Raw genomic sequence first — 23281 nt, 5'->3', positions numbered from 1 at the left:
CTGACACTGTGTGGTAACTGACACAGGATGGTAACTGACACAGGATGGTAACTGACACAATGTGGTAACTGACACAATGTGGTAACTGACACAATGTGGTAACTGACACAATGTGGTAACTGACAATGTGGTAACTGACACTGTGTGGTAACTGACACTGTGTGGTAACTGACACAGGATGGTAACTGACACAATGTGGTAACTGACACAGGGTGGTAACTGACACACTGTGGTAACTGACAAAATGTGGTAACTGACACAGGATGGTAACTGACACAGGGTGGTAACTGACACACTGTGGTAACTGACACAGGATGGTAACTGACACAGGATGATAACTGACTGTGTGGTAACTGACACGGTGTGGTAACTGACACAATGTGGTAACTGACACAGGATGGTAACTGACTGTGTGGTAACTGACACAGGATGGTAACTGACACGGTGTGGTAACTGACACAATGTGGTAACTGACACAGGATGGTAACTGACTGTGTGGTAACTGACACAGGATGGTAACTGACACAGGGCGGTAACTGACACTGTGTGGTAACTGACACAGGATGGTAACTGACACAATGTGGTAACTGACACAGGGTGGTAACTGACACACTGTGGTAACTGACAAAATGTGGTAACTGACACAGGATGGTAACTGACACAGGGTGGTAACTGACACACTGTGGTAACTGACACAGGATGGTAACTGACACGGTGTGGTAACTGACACAGGATGGTAACTGACTGTGTGGTAACTGACACAGGATGGTAACTGACACAGGATGGTAACTGACACAGGGCGGTAACTGACACAACACCACATCGCAGACATAATACAACTGACACAATGCTGAATCCCTCCCACTGTGAACTGACCTGTCGAGAACAACGGTAGCCCGCTGAACTAAAGGCTAGGTAGTTACGGGAGCTGACTAGAGTTTTAAGGAATCCTCTGGGCTCAGAGTAGGCACTTTTTGAATAACAGGTCTGGGAACGGTTATCCATCTCACTTACGTCGTTCTCTGAGGTGCCGCAGAGGCTGCAGGACTTGCACTCGATGCACTGCCACTGGTAGGTCTTCACCGCCATCATCATGTTGTCTGTGAACTGCAGACAGGTTGGGTGGCCTAGGGAGGGAGGGAGGGAAGGAGGGAGGGAGGGAAGGAGGGAGGGAAAGAGGGAGGGAGGGAAAGAGACTCATTTACATTACAACTCAATGCAGAAAAACGCAATCAGCTCTGATTTGTTTAATAAACTGCAATAATGGTCAATGAGTTCTGCTGTATGTCGAAATGAACACAGCAGACATGGGTATCTGTCATTCATATGTCTATGACAAGTTGTGGCTAAAATCACATTGCCAACAAACGAACAAAACATGTTTTCTGACTTAAGTATAGCGGGCTTGTGACCGGCCTACTTTACTATAACGGAGCTGTCAGAATAACACACGTTACCCATTCATAAAACCACAAGTGAGTTCTCATCAGTGTCAATGGGATATCAATGAGCCATAAGCACTCATCTCTCTGAAACCAAACAGTCCTGGCAGAGACAATCATTGGACCGGGCACGCAACCAACCAACCTCTCTCTCTCTCTCTGTCTCTCTGTCTCTCTGTCTCTCTGTCTCTCTGTCTCTCTGTCTCTCTGTCTCTCTGTCTCTCTGTCTCTCTCTCTCTCTCTCTCTCTCTACACTGCCAAAGTAAGTCAAATAAACAAACAAAAGTGAAAAGAAACTAAATCTGGTATGAACAGTGTTTTTAACAATGTGTAAACAGTTGTAGTATGAATAGTAAGTGAAGTAAACAGATACATATTGGTTTTATTTACAATGTTGTTTGTTCTTCACTGGTTGGCCTGTTTTAACGGGTCACACATCTTACTGCTGTGACGGCACATCGCGGTATTTCGCCTAACAGACACGGGTGTTTATTAATGTTTGATTTGTTTTCGAATTCTTTGTGGATCTCTGTAATCTGAGGGAAATATGTATCTCTAATATGGTCAGTTTCCACCTCATTTTGTGGGCAGTGAGCACATAGGCAGACCTGGCACTCAAGAGAAGACCGGCTAAGGTGGCCTTTCTCAATAGCAAGGCTATTCTCACTGAGTCTGTACATAGTCAAAGCTTTCCTTAAGTTTGGGTCAGTCACAGTGGACAGGTATTCTGCCACTGTGTACTCTCTGTTTAGGGCCAAATAACATTCTAGTTTGCTCTGTTTTTTTTGGGTTGATTCTATCTATCTATTCTATTTGTTTTCTCATAATTTGGTTGGGTCTAATTGTGTTGCTGTCCTGAGGCTCTGTGGGGTCTGTGAACAGAGCCCCAGGACCAGCTGGCTCAGGGGACTCTTCTCCAGGTTCATCTCTCTGTAGGTGATGGCTTTGTTATGTAAGGTTTGGGCATCACTTTCTTTTAGGTGGTTGTAGAATTTAACGGCTCTTTTCTGGATTTTGATAATTAGCGGGCATCGGCCTAATTCTGCTCTGCATTATTTGGGTTTTGCATTGTACATGAAGGATATTTTTGCAGAATTATGGGCTACATGATGACAGTCAGTCTCTGTCGTGGCTACGTCCTGATAGTCAGTCTCTGTCGTGGCTACGTCCTGACAGTCAATCTCTGTCGTGGCTACGTCCTGATAGTCAGTCTCTGTCCTGGCTACGTCCTGACAGTCAATCTCTGTCGTGGCTACGTCATGACAGTCAATCTCTGTCGTGGCTACGTCATGACAGTCAGTCTCTGTCCTGGCTACGTCATGACAGTCAGTCTCTGTCCTGGCTACGTCCTGACAGTCAGTCTCTGTCCTGGCTATGTCATGGAGATAATTGTAGCCTGTATGGAAAGAGAAGAAGGAATATAACAGGATGATGCATTAAAGTAAGGGGATTGAATCGAATGGGAAATGACTGTGTCATTGATCAATTAAAGGTAAGTTGCTAGAAACATTTTTGACCCCATCTTGGACCCAAGAGCCAGAGTGAATGTGTGATTGTCTTGGTATTTGGATAGGTAATATCTTCCATCCTATGGTGGTGGAACAATGACTACCACATTTATCCAATCATCTTCTTTCCATGTGTTCCTACACCAGCCGGGTTTCAATGGTCTCTACAGAGAGAGAGAGAGAGAGAGGGACAAGAAGATGCCGATTGGCTCTTACCTCTCGGCTAACTGTCCTCTCTGACCAATGGAGTGACTCAGGGTCCAAGTACACCCCTCCTCCACACCCTTACAGTCCAGAGGTAACAGCAGCATGCTCAAGAGGTATAGGACCAGTTTATGTTTGGGTTTAATTCCGGTCAATTCTTGAACTATTTAGGCTTTACTAAATGATTAAATCCATGTTATACAGAACAGCACCTGGCTTTTCTCCTTCAGAGGAAGAACAAGAAAAAGCTCTCTCAAACAGCAACAGATGCCTTGATGTCCATCCTTTGCTCTCAAGAGTTTGTTTTGTAGGAAAATAACATTCCCTGACTTAAAGTATCTACAAAAGGTCCAGAAAACATAAAAAGAAGCTGCAGTTTTTTCTGCAAATTATTTTGCTTTTGAAGAAAGATAATTCTGTCTCAGCACCGATTGTCTTCGTCGTCGGAAAACAAAAATGTCCTCCAGCTCGACGTCCTCAAAGACGGTTGACTCGCTTTTTACTTTAATTTATTTTTTACCTTTATTTAACTAGGCAAGTCAGTTAAGGACCAATTCTTATTTTCAATGACGGCCCTAGGAACAGTGGGTTAACTGCCTTGTTCAGGGGCAGGACGACAGATTTGTACCTTGTCAGCTCGGGGGTTTGAACTTGCAACCTTCCGGTTACTAGTCCAACGCTCTAACCACTAGGCTACGCGTCGCAGAACAACTCTTCGAGAGAACGCTCGTCTTCTTTCCAGTCTTCCTGCTCCCGTCTATCGTCGCTCCCCCATGGCTCCGGCCAGCTAGCGTGAATACAGAACAACTCTTCCAGAGAACGCTCGTCTTCTTTCCAGTCTTCCTGCTCCCGTCTATCGTCGCTCCCCCATGGCTCCGGCCAGCTAGCGTGAATACAGAACAACTCTTCCAGAGAACGCTCGTCTTCTTTCCAGTCTTCCTGCTCCCGTCTATCGTCGCTCCCCCACGGCTCTGACCAGCTAGCGTGAATACATCAGCCAGGAGAGCAAAGCAACAATCAACTGAAAAAGTCTCTGACATGAGCTTTGTGTGAGTTGTGAGCTGTGAGTTTGAAATGAGCAATCACTCTGAATTGATGATGAAGGTAGACAACATTTTTTGATTGTGAATTAATTAATACCTCTGAGGATTTGTGACCTATCTGACCAGCGTCGGTGTCCTTAATGTTCACGACTGGACAGAGTAGATATGGTGGGATTCAACACTTGTCTGCTACTGTTTATAGTGATTTCATTTCAAATTGGTTTATTGGAATCAAAGTAATAAAGGTTAAACATGACTATCTCTAATATTACTAGACTGAAGTCATCCTTGGCTATATTACATTGTGTAATAGTAGAGGAATATATTTACAGTTTTAAAGTGTGGGTATCTCTAGCCATGAAGGACGCAGCTTGGCCTTGCTACAGTGCAGTCTGTACAGCAGTCTGTAGAGCAGTCTGTAGAGCAGTCTGTAGAGCAGTCTGTAGAGCAGTCTGTAGAGCAGTCTGTAGAGCAGTCTGTAGTGCAGTCTGTAGAGCAGTCTGTAGTACAGTCTGTACAGCAGTCTGTACAGCAGTCTGTAGAGCAGTCTGTAGTGCAGTCTGTAGAGCAGTCTGTAGAGCAGTCTGTAAAGCAGTGTGTAGAGCAGTGTGTAGAGCAGTCTGTAGAGCAGTCTGTAGTGCAGTCTGTAGAGCAGTCTGTAGAGCAGTCTGTACAGCAGTCTGTAGAGCAGTCTGTAGAGCAGTCTGTAGTGCAGTCTGTAGAGCAGTCTGTAGAGCAGTCTGTAGTGCAGTCTGTAGTGCAGTCTGTAGAGCAGTCTGTAGTGCAGTCTGTACAGCAGTCTGTAGTGCAGTCTGTAGAGCAGTCTGTAGAGCAGTCTGTAGAGCAGTCTGTAGAGCAGTCTGTAGTGCAGTCTGTAGAGCAGTCTGTAGAGCAGTCTGTAGTGCAGTCTGTAGAGCAGTCTGTAGTGCAGTCTGTAGAGCAGTCTGAAGAGCAGTCTGTAGTGCAGTCTGTAGTGCAGTCTGTAGAGCAGTCTGTAGTGCAGTCTGTAGAGCAGTCTGTAGTGCAGTCTGTAGAGCAGTCTGTAGAGCAGTCTGTAGAGCAGTCTGTAGTGCAGTCTGTACAGCAGTCTGTACAGCAGTCTGTACAGCAGTCTGTAGTGCAGTCTGTACAGCAGTCTGTACAGCAGTCTGTAGAGCAGTCTGTACAGCAGTCTGTAGAGCAGTCTGTAGAGCAGTCTGTAGAGCAGTCTGTAGTGCAGTCTGTAGAGCAGTCTGTAGTGCAGTCTGTAGTGCAGTCTGTACAGCAGTCTGTACAGCAGTCTGTACAGCAGTCTGTAGTGCAGTCTGTAGTGCAGTCTGTACAGCAGTCTGTACAGCAGTCTGTACAGCAGTCTGTAGTGCAGTCTGTAGTGCAGTCTGTACAGCAGTCTGTACAGCAGTCTGTACAGCAGTCTGTAGTGCAGTCTGTACAGCAGTCTGTACAGCAGTCTGTAGAGCAGTCTGTAGAGCAGTCTGTAGAGCAGTCTGTAGAGCAGTCTGTAGTACAGTCTGTACAGCAGTCTGTAGAGCAGTCTGTAGAGCAGTCTGTAGAGCAGTCTGTAGTGCAGTCTGTAGAGCAGTCTGTACAGCAGTCTGTACAGCAGTCTGTAGAGCAGTCTGTAGAGCAGTCTGTACAGCAGTCTGTAGAGCAGTCTGTAGAGCAGTGTGTAGAGCAGTCTGTAGAGCAGTCTGTAGTGCAGTCTGTAGTGCAGTCTGTAGAGCAGTCTGTAGTACAGTCTGTACAGCAGTCTGTAGCGCAGTCTGTAGTACAGTCTGTAGTGCAGTCTGTAGAGCAGTCTGTAGAGCAGTCTGTAGAGCAGTCTGTAGAGCAGTGTGTAGAGCAGTGTGTAGAGCAGTCTGTAGAGCAGTCTGTAGAGCAGTCTGTAGTGCAGTCTGTAGAGCAGTCTGTAGAGCAGTCTGTAGAGCAGTCTGTAGAGCAGTCTGTAAAGCAGTGTGTAGAGCAGTCTGTAGAGCAGTCTGTAGTGCAGTCTGTAGAGCAGTCTGTAGAGCAGTCTGTAGTGCAGTCTGTAGAGCAGTCTGTAGAGCATTCTGTAGAGCAGTCTGTAGAGCAGTCTGTAGAGCAGTCTGTAGAGCAGTCTGTAGTACAGTCTGTAGTGCAGTCTGTAGAGCAGTCTGTAGAGCAGTGTGTAGAGCAGTGTGTAGAGCAGTCTGTAGAGCAGTCTGTAGTGCAGTCTGTAGAGCAGTCTGTAGTGCAGTCTGTAGAGCAGTCTGTAGAGCAGTCTGTAGAGCAGTCTGTAGAGCAGTCTGTACAGCAGTCTGTAGAGCAGTCTATACAGCAGTCTGTAGAGCAGTCTGTACAGTGTCTGTAGAGCAGTCTGTAGAGCAGTTTGTAGAGCAGTCTGTAGAGCAGTCTGTAGAGCAGTCTGTACAGCAGTCTATAGTGCAGTCTGTAGAGCAGTCTGTAGAGCAGTCTGTACAGCAGTCTGTAGTGCAGTCTGTAGAGCAGTCTGTAGTACAGTCTGTAGAGCAGTCTGTACAGCAGTCTGTAGAGCAGTCTGTAGAGCAGTCTGTACAGCAGTCTGTAGAGCAGTCTGTAGAGCAGTCTGTAGAGCAGTCTGTACAGCAGTCTGTAGAGCAGTCTGTAGAGCAGTCTGTACAGCAGTCTGTAGAGCAGTCTGTAGAGCAGTCTGTAGAGCAGTCTGTAGAGCAGTCTGTAGAGCAGTCTGTAGAGCAGTCTGTAGAGCAGTCTGTAGAGCAGTCTGTAGAGCAGTCTGTACAGCAGTCTGTAGAGCAGTCTGTACAGCAGTCTGTAGAGCAGTCTGTAGAGCAGTCTGTAGAGCAGTCTGTAGAGCAGTCTGTACAGCAGTCTGTAGAGCAGTCTGTAGAGCAGTCTGTAGAGCAGTCTGTAGAGCAGTCTGTACAGCAGTCTGTAGAGCAGTCTGTAGAGCAGTCTACTCACCGGAGCGACCGCAGTCAGAGCAGGACACCAGCTCCTCAGCCTGGCCAGTCTTCCTGTTAGAGTCAGAGTCTCCCAGACAGAAGTCACAGTAGTCGTTAGGGATGATGGAGCCATCTGCCGCCCTCTGAGCTGTATAGAAACACAAAATATAGATTACTATACAGTATCTATCTCCTCGTTAGGGACGATGGAACAGTCTACTGCCCTCTGAGCTGTATAGAAACACAAAATATAGATATCTATACAGTATCTATCTCCTCGTTAGGGACGATGGAACCGTCTGCCGCCCTCTGAGCTGTATAGAAACACAAAATATAGATATCTATACAGTATCTATCTCCTCGTTAGGGACGATGGAACAGTCTACTGCCCTCTGAGCTGTATAGAAACACAAAATATAGATATCTATACAGTATCTATCTCCTCGTTAGGAACGATGGAACAGTCTACTGCCCTCTGAGCTGTATAGAAACACAAAATATAGATTACTATACAGTATCTATCTCCTCGTTAGGGACGATGGAACAGTCTACTGCCCTCTGAGCTGTATAGAAACACAAAATATAGATTACTATACAGTATCTATCTCCTCGTTAGGAACGATGGAACAGTCTACTGCCCCTGGGCTGTATAGGAGGATATATATAGATTACTACACAGTATCTATCTCCTCGTTAGGAACGATGGAACCGTCTACCGCCCTCTGAGCTGTATAGGAGGATATACAGTGCCTTGCGAAAGTATTCGGCCCCCTTGAACTTTGCGACCTTTTGCCACATTTCAGGCTTCAAACATAAAGATATAAAACTGTGTTTTTTTGTGAAGAATCAACAACAAGTGGGACACAATCATGAAGTGGAACGACATTTATTGGATATTTCAAACTTTTTTAACAAATCAAAAACTGAAAAATTGGGCGTGCAAAATTATTCAGCCCACTTAAATTAATACTTTGTAGCGCCACCTTTTGCTGCGATTACAGCTGTAAGTCGCTTGGGGTATGTCTCTATCAGTTTTGCACATCGAGAGACTGAATTTTTTTCCCATTCCTCCTTGCAAAACAGCTCGAGCTCAGTGAGGTTGGATGGAGAGCATTTGTGAACAGCAGTTTTCAGTTCTTTCCACAGATCCCCCCACCCCCTCCCCCTCCCCCCCGCTGTCCCTGCAGGAGGCCTTTTGGGATGCCGTCATTGTAAATAAGAATTTGTTCTTGACTGACTTGCCTAGTTAAATACAAATTAATTCCTTATCTAGTACACTCCATTCAACAGTGGTATGTCAGAGATAATACACTCCATTCAACAGTGGTATGTCAGAGATAATACACTCCATTCAACAGTGGTATGTCAGAGATAATACACTCCATTCAACAGTGGTATGTCAGAGATAATACACTCCATTCAACAGTGGTATGTCAGAGATAATACACTCCATTCAACAGTGGTATGTCAGAGATAATACACTCCATTCAACAGTGGTATGTCAGAGATAATACACTCCATTCAACAGTGGTATGGCAGAGATAATACACTCCATTCAACAGTGGTATGTCAGAGATAATACACTCCATTCAACAGTGGTATGTTAGAGATAATACACTCCATTCAACAGTGGTATGTCAGAGATAATACACTCCATTCAACAGTGGTATGTCAGAGATAATAAACTCCATTCAACAGTGGTATGTCAGAGATAATACACTCCATTCGACAGTGGTATGTCAGAGATAATAAACTCCATACGACAGTGGTATGTCAGAGATAATAAACTCCATTCAACAGTGGTATGTCAGAGATAACACTCCATTCAACAGTGGTATGTCAGAGATAATAAACTCCATACGACAGTGGTATGTCAGAGATAATACACTCCATTCAACAGTGGTATGTCAGAGATAATACACTCCATTCAACAGTGGTATGTCAGAGATAATACACTCCATTCAACAGTGGTATGTCAGAGATAATACACTCCATTCAACAGTGGTATGTCAGAGATAATACACTCCATTCAACAATGGTATGTCAGAGATAATACACTCCATTCAACAGTGGTATGTCAGAGATAATACACTCCATTCAACAGTGGTATGTCAGAGATAATACACTCCATTCAACAGTGGTATGTCAGAGATAATACACTCCATTCAACAATGGTATGTCAGAGATAATACACTCCATTCAACAGTGGTATGTCAGAGATAATACACTCCATTCAACAGTGGTATGTCAGAGATAATACACTCCATTCAACAGTGCTATGTCAGAGATAATACACTCCATTCGACAGTGGTATGCTATGTCAGAGATAATAAACTCCATTCAACAGTGGTATGTCAGAGATAATACACTCCATTCAACAATGGTATGTCAGAGATAATACACTCCATTCAACAGTGGTATGTCAGAGATAATACACTCCATTCAACAGTGGTATGTCAGAGATAATACACTCCATTCAACAGTGCTATGTCAGAGATAATACACTCCATTCGACAGTAGTATGCTATGTCAGAGATAATAAACTCCATTCAACAGTGGTATGCTATGTCAGAGAAAATACACTCCATTCGACAGTGGTATGTCAGAGATAATAAACTCCATTCAACAGTGGTATGCTATGTCAGAGATAATAGGGTGTCATTCCATCATCAAGTTATAACCCTGTACTACTACTAAGCATTTAGTTTAAACCCTGGTCAGACGGTCGTCTCTTACGTTTGTGGTTGTCTGGGTCTGGGTCTGGTCGGTGTGGTGGCGGGGTCGGTGGCATCTCTTCCTCCCTCTCCTCCTCCTCCCCTTCCTCCTCAGCCAGGTGTGTGTGGGCGTAGTGATAACTCAGGCCTGGGCGGTTCTTGTAGCGTTTGCCACAGACTGTAGAACACAGAAGCATTAGAATCCATTAGAACCACAGAACATGAGGAAATTGTTTTGAAACGGAGGGAAACACTGGTCGTAACTGAAATCAAATTTTTTTTTAAAGCGTTTTGCTACTTGTGTGCACTACTGAAGACGACCCAGCATTCAGGACAAAGGGACCAACCGTTCACTAGGTCCTCAATGTCTTACTGGGGAGGGCTTTATCTGAAGAGGATTGACACTTCTATATATCTAACTAACAACAATACAAGGGAAGTCATCTACCAGAACATTCCTACTAGGAGAGTAGCCTAGGATCCCTAAAACTAACAACGTCTTTATGAAAGGACTCCCTAGAAAGACACAGCACTGTAACACTCGAGAAAGACACTGTAAAAAAAAATATGTGGGGAAATGGTGACCACTCTGTGAACACGGTTGAGAATGTTGTTTTCTAACACAGGTTATGTTGTCTGGTAACATCACAGTGACAGCGGGTTAGATTGTCTGTGATACCCAGAAACCATAGTGACAGTAGGTTAGGTTGTCTGTAATACCCAGAAACCATAGTGACAGTAGGTTAGGTTGTCTGTGATACCCAGAAACCATAGTGACAGTAGGTTAGGTTGTCTGGTAACATCACAGTGACAGCGGGTTAGATTGTCTGTGATACCCAGAAACCATAGTGACAGCAGGTTAGGTTGTCTGTAATACCCAGAAACCATAGTGACAGCAGGTTAGGTTGTCTGTAATACCCAGAAACCATAGTGACAGCAGGTTAGGTTGTCTGTAATACCCAGAAACCATAGTGACAGCAGGTTAGGTTGTCTGTAATACTCAGAAACCATAGTGACAGCAGGTTAGGTTGTCTGTAATACCCAGAAACCATAGTGACAGCAGGTTAGGTTGTCTGTGATACCCAGAAACCATAGTGACAGCAGGTTAGGTTGTCTGTATTACCCAGAAACCATAGTGACAGCAGGTTAGGTTGTCTGTGATACCCAGAAACCATAGTGACAGCGGGTTAGGTTGTCTGTAATACCCAGAAACCATAGTGACAGCAGGTTAGGTTGTCTGTGATACCCAGAAATCATAGTGACAGCAGGTTAGGTTGTCTGTGATACCCAGAAACCATAGTGACAGCAGGTTAGGTTGTCCGTAATACCCAGAAACCATAGTGACAGCAGGTTAGGTTGTGTGGTAACATCACAGTGACTGCAGGTTAGGTTGTCTGTAATACCCAGAAACCATAGTGACAGCAGGTTAGGTTGTCCGTAATACCCAGAAACCATAGTGACAGCAGGTTAGGTTGTCCGTAATACCCAGAAACCATAGTGACAGCAGGTTAGGTTGTCCGTAATACCCAGAAACCATAGTGACAGCAGGTTAGGTTGTCTGTATTACCCAGAAACCATAGTGACAGCAGGTTAGGTTGTCTGTAATACCCAGAAACCATAGTGACAGCAGGTTAGGTTGTCTGTATTACCCAGAAACCATAGTGACAGCGGGTTAGGTTGTCTGTGATACCCAGAAACCATAGTGACAGCAGGTTAGGTTGTCTGTGATACCCAGAAACCATAGTGACAGCAGGTTAGGTTGTCTGTAATACCCAGAAACCATAGTGACAGCAGGTTAGGTTGTCTGTAATACCCAGAAACCATAGTGACAGCGGGTTAGGTTGTCTGTAATACCCAGAAACCATAGTGACAGCAGGTTAGGTTGTCTGTAATACCCAGAAACCATAGTGACAGCAGGTTAGGTTGTTTGTGATACCCAGAAACCATAGTGACAGCAGGTTAGGTTGTCCGTAATACCCAGAAACCATAGTGACAGCAGGTTAGGTTGTCCGTAATACCCAGAAACCATAGTGACAGCAGGTTAGGTTGTCTGTATTACCCAGAAACCATAGTGACAGCAGGTTAGGTTGTCTGTAATACCCAGAAACCATAGTGACAGCAGGTTAGGTTGTCTGTATTACCCAGAAACCCCAGTGACAGCGGGTTAGGTTGTCCGTAATACCCAGAAACCATAGTGACAGCAGGTTAGGTTGTCTGTATTACCCAGAAACCATAGTGACAGCAGGTTAGGTTGTCTGTAATACCCAGAAACCATAGTGACAGCAGGTTAGGTTGTCTGTATTACCCAGAAACCCCAGTGACAGCGGGTTAGGTTGTCTGTGACAGCAGGTTAGGTTGTCTGTGACAGCAGGTTAGGTTGTCTGTGACAGCATCGTTACAACACTACAGAAACATGCGTTAGCTCAGCTGATGGTCAAAGATCATTCTTCCCCAGCAACTTGATAACAAACCAGCAGATACCGTAAAGTTATGTTAGCGCCATGCAAGCTTGCTTTGGTCTAAGAATGCAATAATCATATGCTTATGCAATTAGTAAGCATAATAGCGACAGATTGCTTAGATTGGTTTAGCTGGTAGCCAGATGCATTTCTACTTTAGCCTTGGCTATTGTTAGCCAAAGCAGAAACAGAAAGACAACCAGGGCCCCATTCAGGAGGGTGCAACAGACACATCTTGTATCTTACATCCTTCTGTATTCTACATTTTAAATATAAGCATATCTGTTTATAGGCCTGGATGTGGTGTAAACTTTGAACCCGTCTGAACGTGACCCCCATGCTAGCTCAAATCAAACAAACCCCGGTAGTCCCTGATCTTGTCGTTAAGAGAGAAGCCACACGGAGAAAAGAGGACACGCGCATATCCAGATACCCGAGTCGGCAGTTTTTGACTCATGCTTTTGTTTGTTTCTGTCTGGAAAGGTAGGAACAGAGCACACGAAAAGAAAAAGAACAAAGAAAGAAAGTAAAACAACAAAAATAAGAGTTTCATTCAAAGAGGCTATAATATCTCATGATATGAGTACCAGGTCCTCCCATGTTTTCATTGAGGTAGAAGTAGCATGCTATGCTAACGTCCGACATGCTAGAGAGGGAACAGAGGCTTCTCTCACCCCAAGGAAAGTCAAATAAGGTTATTGATCTGAAGCTACACTATATATACAAAAGTATGTGGACACCACTTCAAATTAGTGGATTTCAGCCACACCCGTTGCTGACAGGTGTATAAAACCGAGCACACAGCCACGCAATCGCTATAGACAAACATTGGCCCGTCCTGAAGAGCTCAGCGACTTTCAACGTGGCAGGATGGCACCTTTCCAAACATGTCAGTTGGTCAAATTTCTGCCTTGCTAGAGCTGCCCCGGTCAACTGTAAGTGCTGTCACTGTGAAGTTGAAATGTCTAGGAGCAACAACGGCTCAGCCGCAAAGTGGTAGGCCAGACAAGCTCACAGAACGGGACCGCCGAGTGCTGAAGCGCATAGCGTGTAAATATGGTCTGTCCTCGGTTGCAACACTCACTACCGAGTCCCAAACTGCCTCTGGAAGCAACGTCAACACAAGAACTGTTCGTCGGGAGCTTCATGAAACGGGTTTCCATTGCAAAGCAGGCGCACACAAGCCTAAGACCACCACGCGCAAAATGCCACGTGTCGGCTGGAGTGGTGTAAAGCTCGTCGCCATCGGAGTAGTGGAAACACGTTCTCTGGAGTGATGAATCACGCTTCAAGATCAGGCAGTCCGACGGAAATCTTAACGCTACAGCACACAATGAAATTCTAGAAGATTCTGTGCTTCCAACTTTGTGGAAACAGTTTGGGGAAAGCCCTTTCCTTGTTTCAGCAAGACGATGCAACCGTGCACAAAGCGAAGTCCATACCAAAATGGTTTGTTGAGATCGGTGTGGAAGAACTTGACTGGCCTGCACAGAGCCCTGTCCTCAACCCCATCAGTCACCTTTGGGATCCATTGGATCGCTGCCTAATCGAGCCAAGCCAACATCGGTGACTGACCTCACTAATGCTCTTGTGGCTGAATGGAAGCAAGTCCCTACAGCAATGTTCCAATATCTAGTGGAAAGCCTCCAGAAGACTAGGGGCTGTTGTAGCAGCAAAGAGGAGGAACAACTCCATGTTAATGCCTGTCATTTATGGAATGTGATGTTAGACGAGCAGGTGTCCACATACTTTTGCTCATGTAGTGTATCTTAACCATGTCCAGATACAGACAGACCTTGATAACAGTAAGATAATAGAGAACAGTGAGACTCAATAACAGGTCATTTCCTGTTAGAAGTGGGATTCAGAAAAGTTAAAGAGTCAATCCGTGGCGCAGAATATCTGTGTTGTAAGCTTTCCGATTGAGCCGACGTCGTTTGCGACCGCGGGAACATTAATCGCGCCATTAAGCAGATCTTCAGCACTACGGATTGAATTGAGTTAAAAAAAAGTTTGAACTCAAAATTTGGTTCATAATATTCCGATCAGGAACCAGCTACTCTGGTCTCGGCCTGTCATCAATCTAACCCTGTTACCCGAAAATACGTCATTCACAGTAATATTCAGATCAGGAACCAGCTACTCTGGTCTCGGCCTGTCATCAATCTAACCCTGTTACCCGAAAAGACGCCATTCACAATCTTACAGGAGATGTCTGTTGTTGTTGTTGTATTTTGTCTTACTGTCACAGACGTAAGGTTTATCCACATCATCGTTGGTAGCAGCTTCTGTCCTCCTGCGACTGGACCCTCTGCCCTGTGAAGAAAAATACATGTCACACCACACTAGACCTCTTTCGCTCTCTCTCTCTCTTTGCCAAAGCAAGTGAAATAGATAATGAACACACGTGAAATGAACAATATAAAATGAACAGAAAATATTACACTCGCGAAAGTTCCAAAAAGAATAAAAGACATTTAAAATAAATATGGGTTGTATTTACAACGGTGTTTGTTCTTCACTGGTTGCCCTTTTCTCGTGGCAACAGGTCATAAATCTTGCTGCTGTGACAGCACACTGTGGAATTTCACCCAGTAGATATGGGAGTTTATCAAAATAGGTTTGTTTTTTAACTCTTTGTGGGTCTGTGTAATCTGAGAGAAATATGTGTCTCTAATATGGTCATACATTGGGCAGGAGGTTAGGAAGTGCAGCTCAGTTTCCACCTCATTTTGTGGGCAGTGTGCACATGGCCTGTCTTCTCTTGAGAGCCAGGTCTGTCTACGGCGGCCTTTCTCAATAGCAAGGCTATGCTCACTGAGTCTCTACATAGTCAAAGCTTTCCTTAATTTTGGGTCAGTCACAGTGGTCAGGTATTCTGCCACTGTGTACTCTCTGTTTAGGGCCAAATAGCATTCTAGTTTGCTCTGTTTTTTTGTTAATTCTTTCCAATGTGTCAAGTAATTATCTTTTAGTTTTCTCATGATTTGGTTGGGTCTAATTGTGCTGTTGTCCTGGGGCTCTGTGGGGTCTGTGTTTGTGAACAGAGCCCCAGGACCAGCTTGCTTAGGGGACTCTTCTCCAGGTTCATCTCTCTGTAGGTGATGGCTTTGTTCTGGAAGGTTTGGGAATTGGTTCCTTTTAGGTGGTTGTAGAATTTAACGTCTCGCCTGGATGTTGATAATTAGCGTGTATCGGCCTAATTCTGCTCTGCATGCATTATTTGGTGTTACATTGTACACAGACCCCTCACAACCATAAAGGGCAATGAGTTCTACATGTGATTCAAGTATTTTTTTTTCCAGGTCCTAAATTGGTATGTTGAATTTGATGTTCCTTTTGATGTCGTAGAGGACCCTTCTCGGGGGGCTTCCTCACCCTTCCTTTCCTCTGCTTCCTCTTCGGAGTGTCCACTTCAAAGTCCTCGTCGTCATGGAAACCGTCCCCATTCTCGTCTGCTTCCAAGACCCTCTACAGACGAGTAAACACAGGAGGGAGGTAAAAAGGGGAGGAGATGAGAGGAGGAGGAGTGACAGAGGAAAGAAAGTAGATATTTGACACAATTTACAAATCAGGAATTCTCTGCGTTTCCATCGTGACAGTTTAAAAGTGTGATCTTGTATGTAAAGAAATGTAACATTATTGTATTTGGTTGCATGATATGTGCCAATAAGGCCCATCTACTGTTGCCCCTTTGTGTGTGTGTCCCTTCTCTCTTGCCGTACCTGTATCTCCAGAAGGGTCTCGTCCTCCTTGATGATGTCTTTCTTCTTCTCCAGTAGCCCCTCCCCTCTGAGCAGGGTCTCCAGAGCTGTGGCCTCTCCTGGGGAGGGCTCCTTCTTCGGGGCCAGCTCTGCCTCTGGGGGGGGGGGGGGGATTGACTATCGTATAAACCAAGCACACATCTTCCAGACGACCAGTTCACACCAGTGATATAAACAATGCCTTGTGTTTTGGTTATGTTAGCGGTTAGCCAGCCCTGCACTGATACCTCTGTGTGTGTGTGTGTGTGCGTGTGTGTGTGTGTGTGTGAGAGAGAGAGAGAGAGATCATAGAGCACCAATGGCCAGTCTCCTTCCCAATGCTGTTTCTTATTGGCCTAAACCAAGGGGGGGTTGTGTCAGAGTCAGAAACAATACAACATGAAATACGCCAGGTTCAGGGGATAAAGGAGGGATGAGGGGAGAGGAGAAGAGGTTCAGGGGATAAAGGAGGGATGAGGGGAGAGGAGAAGAGGTTCAGGGGATAAAGGAGGGATGAGGGGAGAGGAGAAGAGGTTCAGAGGATAAAGGAGGAGAAGAGAAGAGGTTCAGGGGATAAAGGAGGGATGAGGGGAGAGGAGGAGAAGAGAAGAGGTTCACGGGATAAAGGAGGGGAGAAGAAGAGAAGAGGTTCAGGGGATAAAGGAGGGATGAGGGGAGAGGAGAAGAAGAGAAGAGGTTCAGGGGATAAAGGAGGGGAGAGGAGGAGAAGAGGTTCAGGGGATAAAGGAGGGATGCGGGGAGAGGAGAAGAAGAGGTTCAGGAGATAAAGGAGAGATGAGGGGAGAGGAGAAGAGGTTCAGGGGATAAAGGAGAGATGAGGGGAGAGGAAAAGAGGTTCAGGAGATAAAGGAGAGATGAGGGGAGAGGAGAAGAGGTTCAGGGGATAAAGGAGAGATGAGGGGAGAGGAAAAGAGGTTCAGGGGATAAAGGAGGGATGAGGGGAGAGGAGAAGAAGAGAAGAGGTCTGGCTGTTTTCTTTACTCTGTTTATTTTTGTATCACCGCCACCAGAGATCAAGGTCTCAGACCTCCTCCCCCTCTTCTTCTAACCTCCCTTCTCTTCTTCTAACCTCCTCCTCTTCTAACCTCCCTCATCCTCCTCTTCTAACCTCCTCCTCTTCTATCCTCCCTCTTCTTCTAACCTCCTCCTCTTCTAACCTCCTCCTCCTCTTCTTCTAACCTCCCTCCTCCTCCTCTTCTTCTAACCTCCTCCTCCTCTTCTTCTAACCTCCTCCCCCTTCTCTTCTAACCTCCCTCCTCCTCTTCTAACCTCCTCCTCGTCTTCTTCGAACCTGCTCCTCCCCCTCTTCTTCTAACGTGCTGCTCCTCCTCTTCCTACAGTCAAATAAATATATTCTTTCCATCTCTATTCACTTGTCTATTTGCATGCAGTACCTCACTCTCTATTTATCTCTCCCTCTCTCTCTCTTTCCCCCCTCTTTCTCTTTCATTTCCGTGGAGACATACTGAGGAGTGAGAGGATAATCTCTGCTTCCTTCCTGTTGTATAGTTTATAATAAAGAAGATAGAGGGATGAAGGGAGGATGCATCTGTTATTAATAGCAGAAGCAAGGTTAATCTTCCCTCTCTCTCCCTCACTCCATTTCTTCCCTCCTCCCCCTCTCTTTGTGTCTGCTGTAGCTAGGTTGACTTTGACGAGACACATCCTCCCGCTCTGCCTCCGCCTTCCCCTAGCTCTCCCCTCCCTTCCTCCCTCCTTTCCCCTTCTCCCCCTCCCTCTGCTGTTGTCCCCTGAGAGAGGGGGAGGAGGGTAGCAGAGCAGAAAGCAATGAGGTAGCTAGCTACAGATTACTCATGCTGTGTATCCCTCCTTCAGCACCTTTATGGCTCTGTACTGTCACTCAACCCAATAGGACCGGGGCAGAAAGGAACTGGATGGTCTAAAGCCCCTCTCCTCTCCTCTCCTCTCCTCTCCTCTCCTCTCCTCTCCTCTCCTCTCCTCTCCTCTCCTCTCCTCTCCTCTCCTCTCCTCTCCTGTTCTCCTGTTCTCCTCTCCTGTTCTCCTCTCCTGTTCTCCTCTGTTCTCCTCTGTTCTCCTCTCCTCTCTTCTCTTCTCCTCTCCTCTCTTCTCTTCTCCTCTCTTCTCCCCTGCCCTCTCCTCTGTTCTCCTCTCCTCCCCTCTTTTCCTCTCCTCTCCTCCCCTCTCCTCTGTTCTCCTCCCCTCTCCTCTGTTCTCCTCCCCTCTCCTCAATTCTCCTCTCCTCCCCTCTCTTTTCCTCTCCTCCCCTCTCTTCTCCTCTCCTCTCCCCCTCTCCTCTCCCCTCCTCCTCTCCTCTCCTCTGTTCTCCCCTCCTCCTCTGTTCTCCTCTCCTCTCCTCTCCTCTGTTCTCCCCTCCCCTCCCCTCCTCCTCTCCTCTCCTCTGTTCTCCTCTCCTCTGTTATCCCCTGCCCTCCTCCCCTCTCTTCTCCTCTTTTCTTCTCCCTCCTCCTCTCCTCTCCCCTGCCCTCTTCTCCCCCCCAGACAGGAACCACTGAATAAACACGGTGCGAATCCTAAAGCCCAGGAGAGGTACTGTTACATTCCTGTCTCTTGTTATTATGATTCATATCAGTAGTTCAGTCAGAGTACTGTTGTCAGGGTACTGTTGTCAGGGAACTGTTGTCAGGGTACTGTTGTCAGGGTACTGTTGTCAGGGTACTGTTGTCAGGGTACTGTTACATTCCTGTCTCTTGTTATTATGATTCATATCAGTAGTTCAGTCAGGGTACTGTTGTCAGGGTACTGTTGTCAGGGTACTGTTGTCAGGGTACTGTTGTCAGAGTACTGTTGTCAGAGTACTGTTGTCAGGGTACTGTTGTCAGCTTACTGTTGTCAGGGTACTGTTGTCAGCTTACTGTTGTCAGGGTATTGTTGTCAGCTTACTGTTGTCAGCTTACTGTTGTCAGCTTAGTGTTGTCAGCTTAGTGTTGTCAGCTTAGTGTTGTCAGGGTACTGTTGTCAGGGTACTGCTGCCAGCGTACTGCTGCCAGCGTACTGTTGTCAGGATACTGTTGACAGGGTACTGCTGCCAGCGTACTGTTGCCAGGGTACTGTTGCCAGCAAACTGTTGTCAGCGTACTGTTGTCAGCTTACTGTTGTCAGGGTATTGTTGTCAGGGTACTGTTGTCAGGGTACTGTTGTCAGCTTAGTGTTGTCAGCTTACTGTTGTCAGGGTACTGTTGTCAGCTTAGTGTTGTCAGCTTACTGTTGTCAGGGTACTGTTGTCATGGTACTGTTGTCAGGGTACTGTTGTCAGGGTACTGTTGTCAGAGTACTGTTGTCAGGGTACTGTTGTCAGAGTACTGTTGTCAGAGTACTGTTGTCAGCTTAGTGTTGTCAGGGTACTGTTGTCAGGGTACTGTTGTCAGGGTACTGCTGCCAGCGTACTGTTGTCAGGATACTGTTGCCAGGGTACTGCTGCCAGCGTACTGTTGCCAGGGTACTGTTGTCATCTTACTGTTGTCAGGATTCTGTTGCCAGGGTACTGCTGCCAGCGTACTGTTGCCAGCGTACTGTTGTCAGGGAACTGTTGCCAGCGAACTGTTGTCAGGATACTGTTGCCAGGGTACTGTTGCCAGCGAACTGTTGTCAGGGTACTGTTGCCAGGGTACTGCTGCCAGAGTACTGTTGTCAGCGTACTGTTGCCAGCGTACTGTTGTCAGGGTACTGTTGCCAGCGAACTGATGTCAGGATACTGTTGCCAGGTTACTGCTGCCAGCGTACTGTTGCCAGCGTACAAATAGCACCCTATTCCCTTTTTAGTGCACTACTTTTGACCAGGACCCATAAGGCTCTGTAGGGAATAGGGTGCCATGTAGGGAATAGGGTGCCATGTAGGGAATAGGGTGCCATGTAGGGAATAGGGCGCCATGTAGGGAATAGGGTGCCATGTAGGGAATAGGGTGCCATGTAGGGAATAGGGTGCCATGTAGGGAATAAGGTGCCATTTGGGACACAACCTTAGTAGTATGGCCTGCAGTCACTCAACCACAGTTACTTTGTCTGTCTGTCTACATGAGGTAAACAAAAGGGAGGGTGGAGGTAGTGTTTCCATACCATTGGGGAGGGTGGAGGTAGTGTTTCCATAGCATTGGGGAGGGTGGAGGTAGTGTTTCCATAGCATTGGGGAGGGTGGAGGTAGTGTTTCCATACCTACCATTGGGGAGGGTGGAGGTAGTGTTTCCATAGCATTGGGGAGGGTGGAGGTAGTGTTTCCATACCTACCATTGGGGAGGGTGGAGTTAGTGTTTCCATACCATTGGGGAGGGTGGAGGTAGTGTTTCCATACCTACCATTGGGGAGGGTGGAGGTAGTGTTTCCATACCATTGGGGAGGGTGGAGGTAGTGTTTCCATACATACCATTGGGGAGGGTGGAGGTAGTGTTTCCATAGCATTGGGGAGGGTGGAGGTAGTGTTTCCATACCATTGGGGAGGGTGGAGGTAGTGTTTCCATACCATTGGGGAGGGTGGAGGTAGTGTTTCCATAGCATTGGGGAGGGTGGAGGCAGTGTTTCCATACCATTGGGGAGGGTGGAGGTAGTGTTTCCATACCATTGGGGAGGGTGGAGGTAGTGTTTCCATAGCATTGGGGAGGGTGGAGGCAGTGTTTCCATAGCATTGGGGAGGGTGGAGGTAGTGTTTCCATAGCATTGGGGAGGGTGGAGGCAGTGTTTCCATAGCATTGGGGAGGGTGGAGGTAGTGTTTCCATAGCATTGGGGAGGGTGGAGGTAGTGTTTCCATACCTACCATTGGGGAGGGTGGAGGTAGTGTTTCCATACCTACCATTGGGGAGGGTGGAGGTAGTGTTTCCGTACCTACCATTGCGGAGGGTGGAGGTAGTGTTTCCATACCATTGGGGAGGGTGGAGGTAGTGTTTCCGTACCTACCATTGGAGAGGGTGGAGGTAGTGTTTCCATACCATTGGGGAGGGTGGAGGTAGTGTTTCCATAGCATTGGGGAGGGTGGAGGTAGTGTTTCCATAGCATTGGGGAGGGTGGAGGTAGTGTTTCCATACCTACCATTGGGGAGGGTGGAGGTAGTGTTTCCATACCTACCATTGGGGAGGGTGGAGGTAGTGTTTCCATAGCATTGGGGAGGGTGGAGGTAGTGTTTCCATACCATTGGGGAGGGTGGAGGTAGTGTTTCCATAGCATTGGGGAGGGTGGAGGTAGTGTTTCCATAGCATTGGGGAGGGTGGAGGTAGTGTTTCCATAGCATTGGGGAGGGTGGAGGTAGTGTTTCCATACCATTGGGGAGGGTGGAGGTAGTGTTTCCATAGCATTGGGGAGGGTGGAGGTAGTGTTTCCATAGCATTGGGGAGGGTGGAGGTAGTGTTTCCATACCATTGGGGAGGGTGGAGGTAGCGTTTCCATAGCATTGGGGAGGGTGGAGGTAGTGTTTCCATACCTACCATTGGGGAGGGTGGAGGTAGTCTTTCCATACCATTGGGGAGAGTGGAGGTAGTGTTTCCATACCATTGGGGAGGGTGGAGGTAGTGTTTCCCATAGCATTGGGGAGGGTGGAGGTAGTGTTTCCGTACCTACCATTGCGGAGGGTGGAGGTAGTGTTTCCATACCATTGGGGAGGGTGGAGGTAGTGTTTCCATACCATTGGGGAGGGTGGAGGTAGTGTTTCCATACCATTGATGAGGGTGGAGGTAGTGTTTCCATAGCATTGGGGAGGGTGGAGGTAGTGTTTCCATAGCATTGGGGAGGGTGGAGGTAGTGTTTCCATAGCATTGGGGAGGGTGGAGGTAGTGTTTCCATACCATTGGGGAGGGTGGAGGTAGTGTTTCCGTACCTACCATCGCGGAGGGTGGAGGTAGTGTTTCCATAGCATTGGGGAGGGTGGAGGTAGTGTTTCCATACCATTGGGGAGGGTGGAGGTAGTGTTTCCGTACCTACCATTGGGGAGGGTGGAGGTAGTGTTTCCATACCATTGGGGAGGGTGGAGGTAGTGTTTCCGTACCTACCATTGGGGAGGGTGGAGGTAGTGTTTCCATACCATTGGGGAGGGTGGAGGTAGTGTTTCCATAGCATTGGGGAGGGTGGAGGTAGTGTTTCCATACCTACCATTGGGGAGGGTGGAGGTAGTGTTTCCATAGCATTGGGGAGGGTGGAGGTAGTGTTTCCATACCATTGGGGAGGGTGGAGGTAGTGTTTCCATAGCATTGGGGAGGGTGGAGGTAGTGTTTCCATAGCATTGGGGAGGGTGGAGGTAGTGTTTCCATAGCATTGGGGAGGGTGGAGGTAGTGTTTCCGTACCTACCATTGCGGAGGGTGGAGGTAGTGTTTCCATACCATTGGGGAGGGTGGAGGTAGTGTTTCCATACCATTGGGGAGGGTGGAGGTAGTGTTTCCATACCATTGGGGAGGGTGGAGGTAGTGTTTCCATAGCATTGGGGAGGGTGGAGGTAGTGTTTCCGTACCTACCATTGCGGAGGGTGGAGGTAGTGTTTCCATACCATTGGGGAGGGTGGAGGTAGTGTTTCCATACCATTGGGGAGGGTGGAGGTAGTGTTTCCCATAGCATTGGGGAGGGTGGAGGTAGTGTTTCCGTACCTACCATTGCGGAGGGTGGAGGTAGTGTTTCCATACCATTGGGGAGGGTGGAGATAGTGTTTCCATACCATTGGGGAGGGTGGAGGTAGTGTTTCCATACCATTGGGGAGGGTGGAGGTAGTGTTTCCCATAGCATTGGGGAGGGTGGAGGTAGTGTTTCCGTACCTACCATTGCGGAGGGTGGAGGTAGTGTTTCCATACCATTGGGGAGGGTGGAGGTAGTGTTTCCCATACCATTGGGGAGGGTGGAGGTAGTGTTTCCATAGCATTGGGGAGGGTGGAGGTAGTGTTTCCATAGCATTGGGGAGGGTGGAGGCAGTGTTTCCACAGCATTGGGGAGGGTGGAGGTAGTGTTTCCATAGCATTGGGGAGGGAGGAGATAGTGTTTCCATAGCATTGGGGAGGGTGGAGGTAGTGTTTCCATAGCATTGTACACATACAGATTTGGACTGTAGTCTGTCTGTCTGCCTGTCTGCCTATCTGTCTGTCTTGGTCTGTCTGTCTGTCATGGTCTGGTAGTCTGGGGTCACATGGTCTGGTAGTCTGGGGTCACATAACTATCTCTTATCCGGTTCCCCTACTAGTCTTCATAACTATCCCTTATCCGGTTCCTCTACTAGTCTTCATAACTATCCCTTATCCGGTTCCTCTACTAGTCTTCATAACTATCTCTTATCCGGTTCCC

At 47.0% G+C, this 23281-nt stretch overlaps 1 protein-coding gene across 2 annotated transcripts in view; it reads right to left on the bottom strand.

The window, feature by feature from the left end:
- The window catches only part of dpf3 (double PHD fingers 3), a 52287-nt gene that overhangs the window by 5397 nt on the left and 23609 nt on the right, over positions 1–23281 (bottom strand). The window contains exons 4-9 of one of the 2 annotated variants that reach the window (XR_016497582.1): positions 15996–16129; positions 15649–15741; positions 14514–14586; positions 9834–9989; positions 7117–7245; positions 1015–3114 (exon numbers count right to left, since the gene is read on the bottom strand). Coding sequence is in view for 1 of the 2 variants with exons in the window: in XM_090242465.1 (XP_090098591.1) it covers positions 1015–1127; positions 7117–7245; positions 9834–9989; positions 14514–14586; positions 15649–15741; positions 15996–16129 (698 nt within the window). In the remaining variant the exon portion in view is untranslated. The remainder of the gene's footprint in view (positions 1–1014; positions 3115–7116; positions 7246–9833; positions 9990–14513; positions 14587–15648; positions 15742–15995; positions 16130–23281) is intronic. The other variant, XM_090242465.1, reaches the window with a different exon arrangement.

This window comes from Oncorhynchus mykiss, chromosome 8 (assembly GCF_057628025.1).
Source record: "Oncorhynchus mykiss isolate SJ-2025 chromosome 8, ASM5762802v1, whole genome shotgun sequence".
Classification (NCBI taxonomy): domain Eukaryota; kingdom Metazoa; phylum Chordata; class Actinopteri; order Salmoniformes; family Salmonidae; genus Oncorhynchus; species Oncorhynchus mykiss.
The sequence above is the reverse complement of the archived record's forward strand: the minus strand, read 5'-3'. Positions and strand labels throughout refer to the sequence as shown.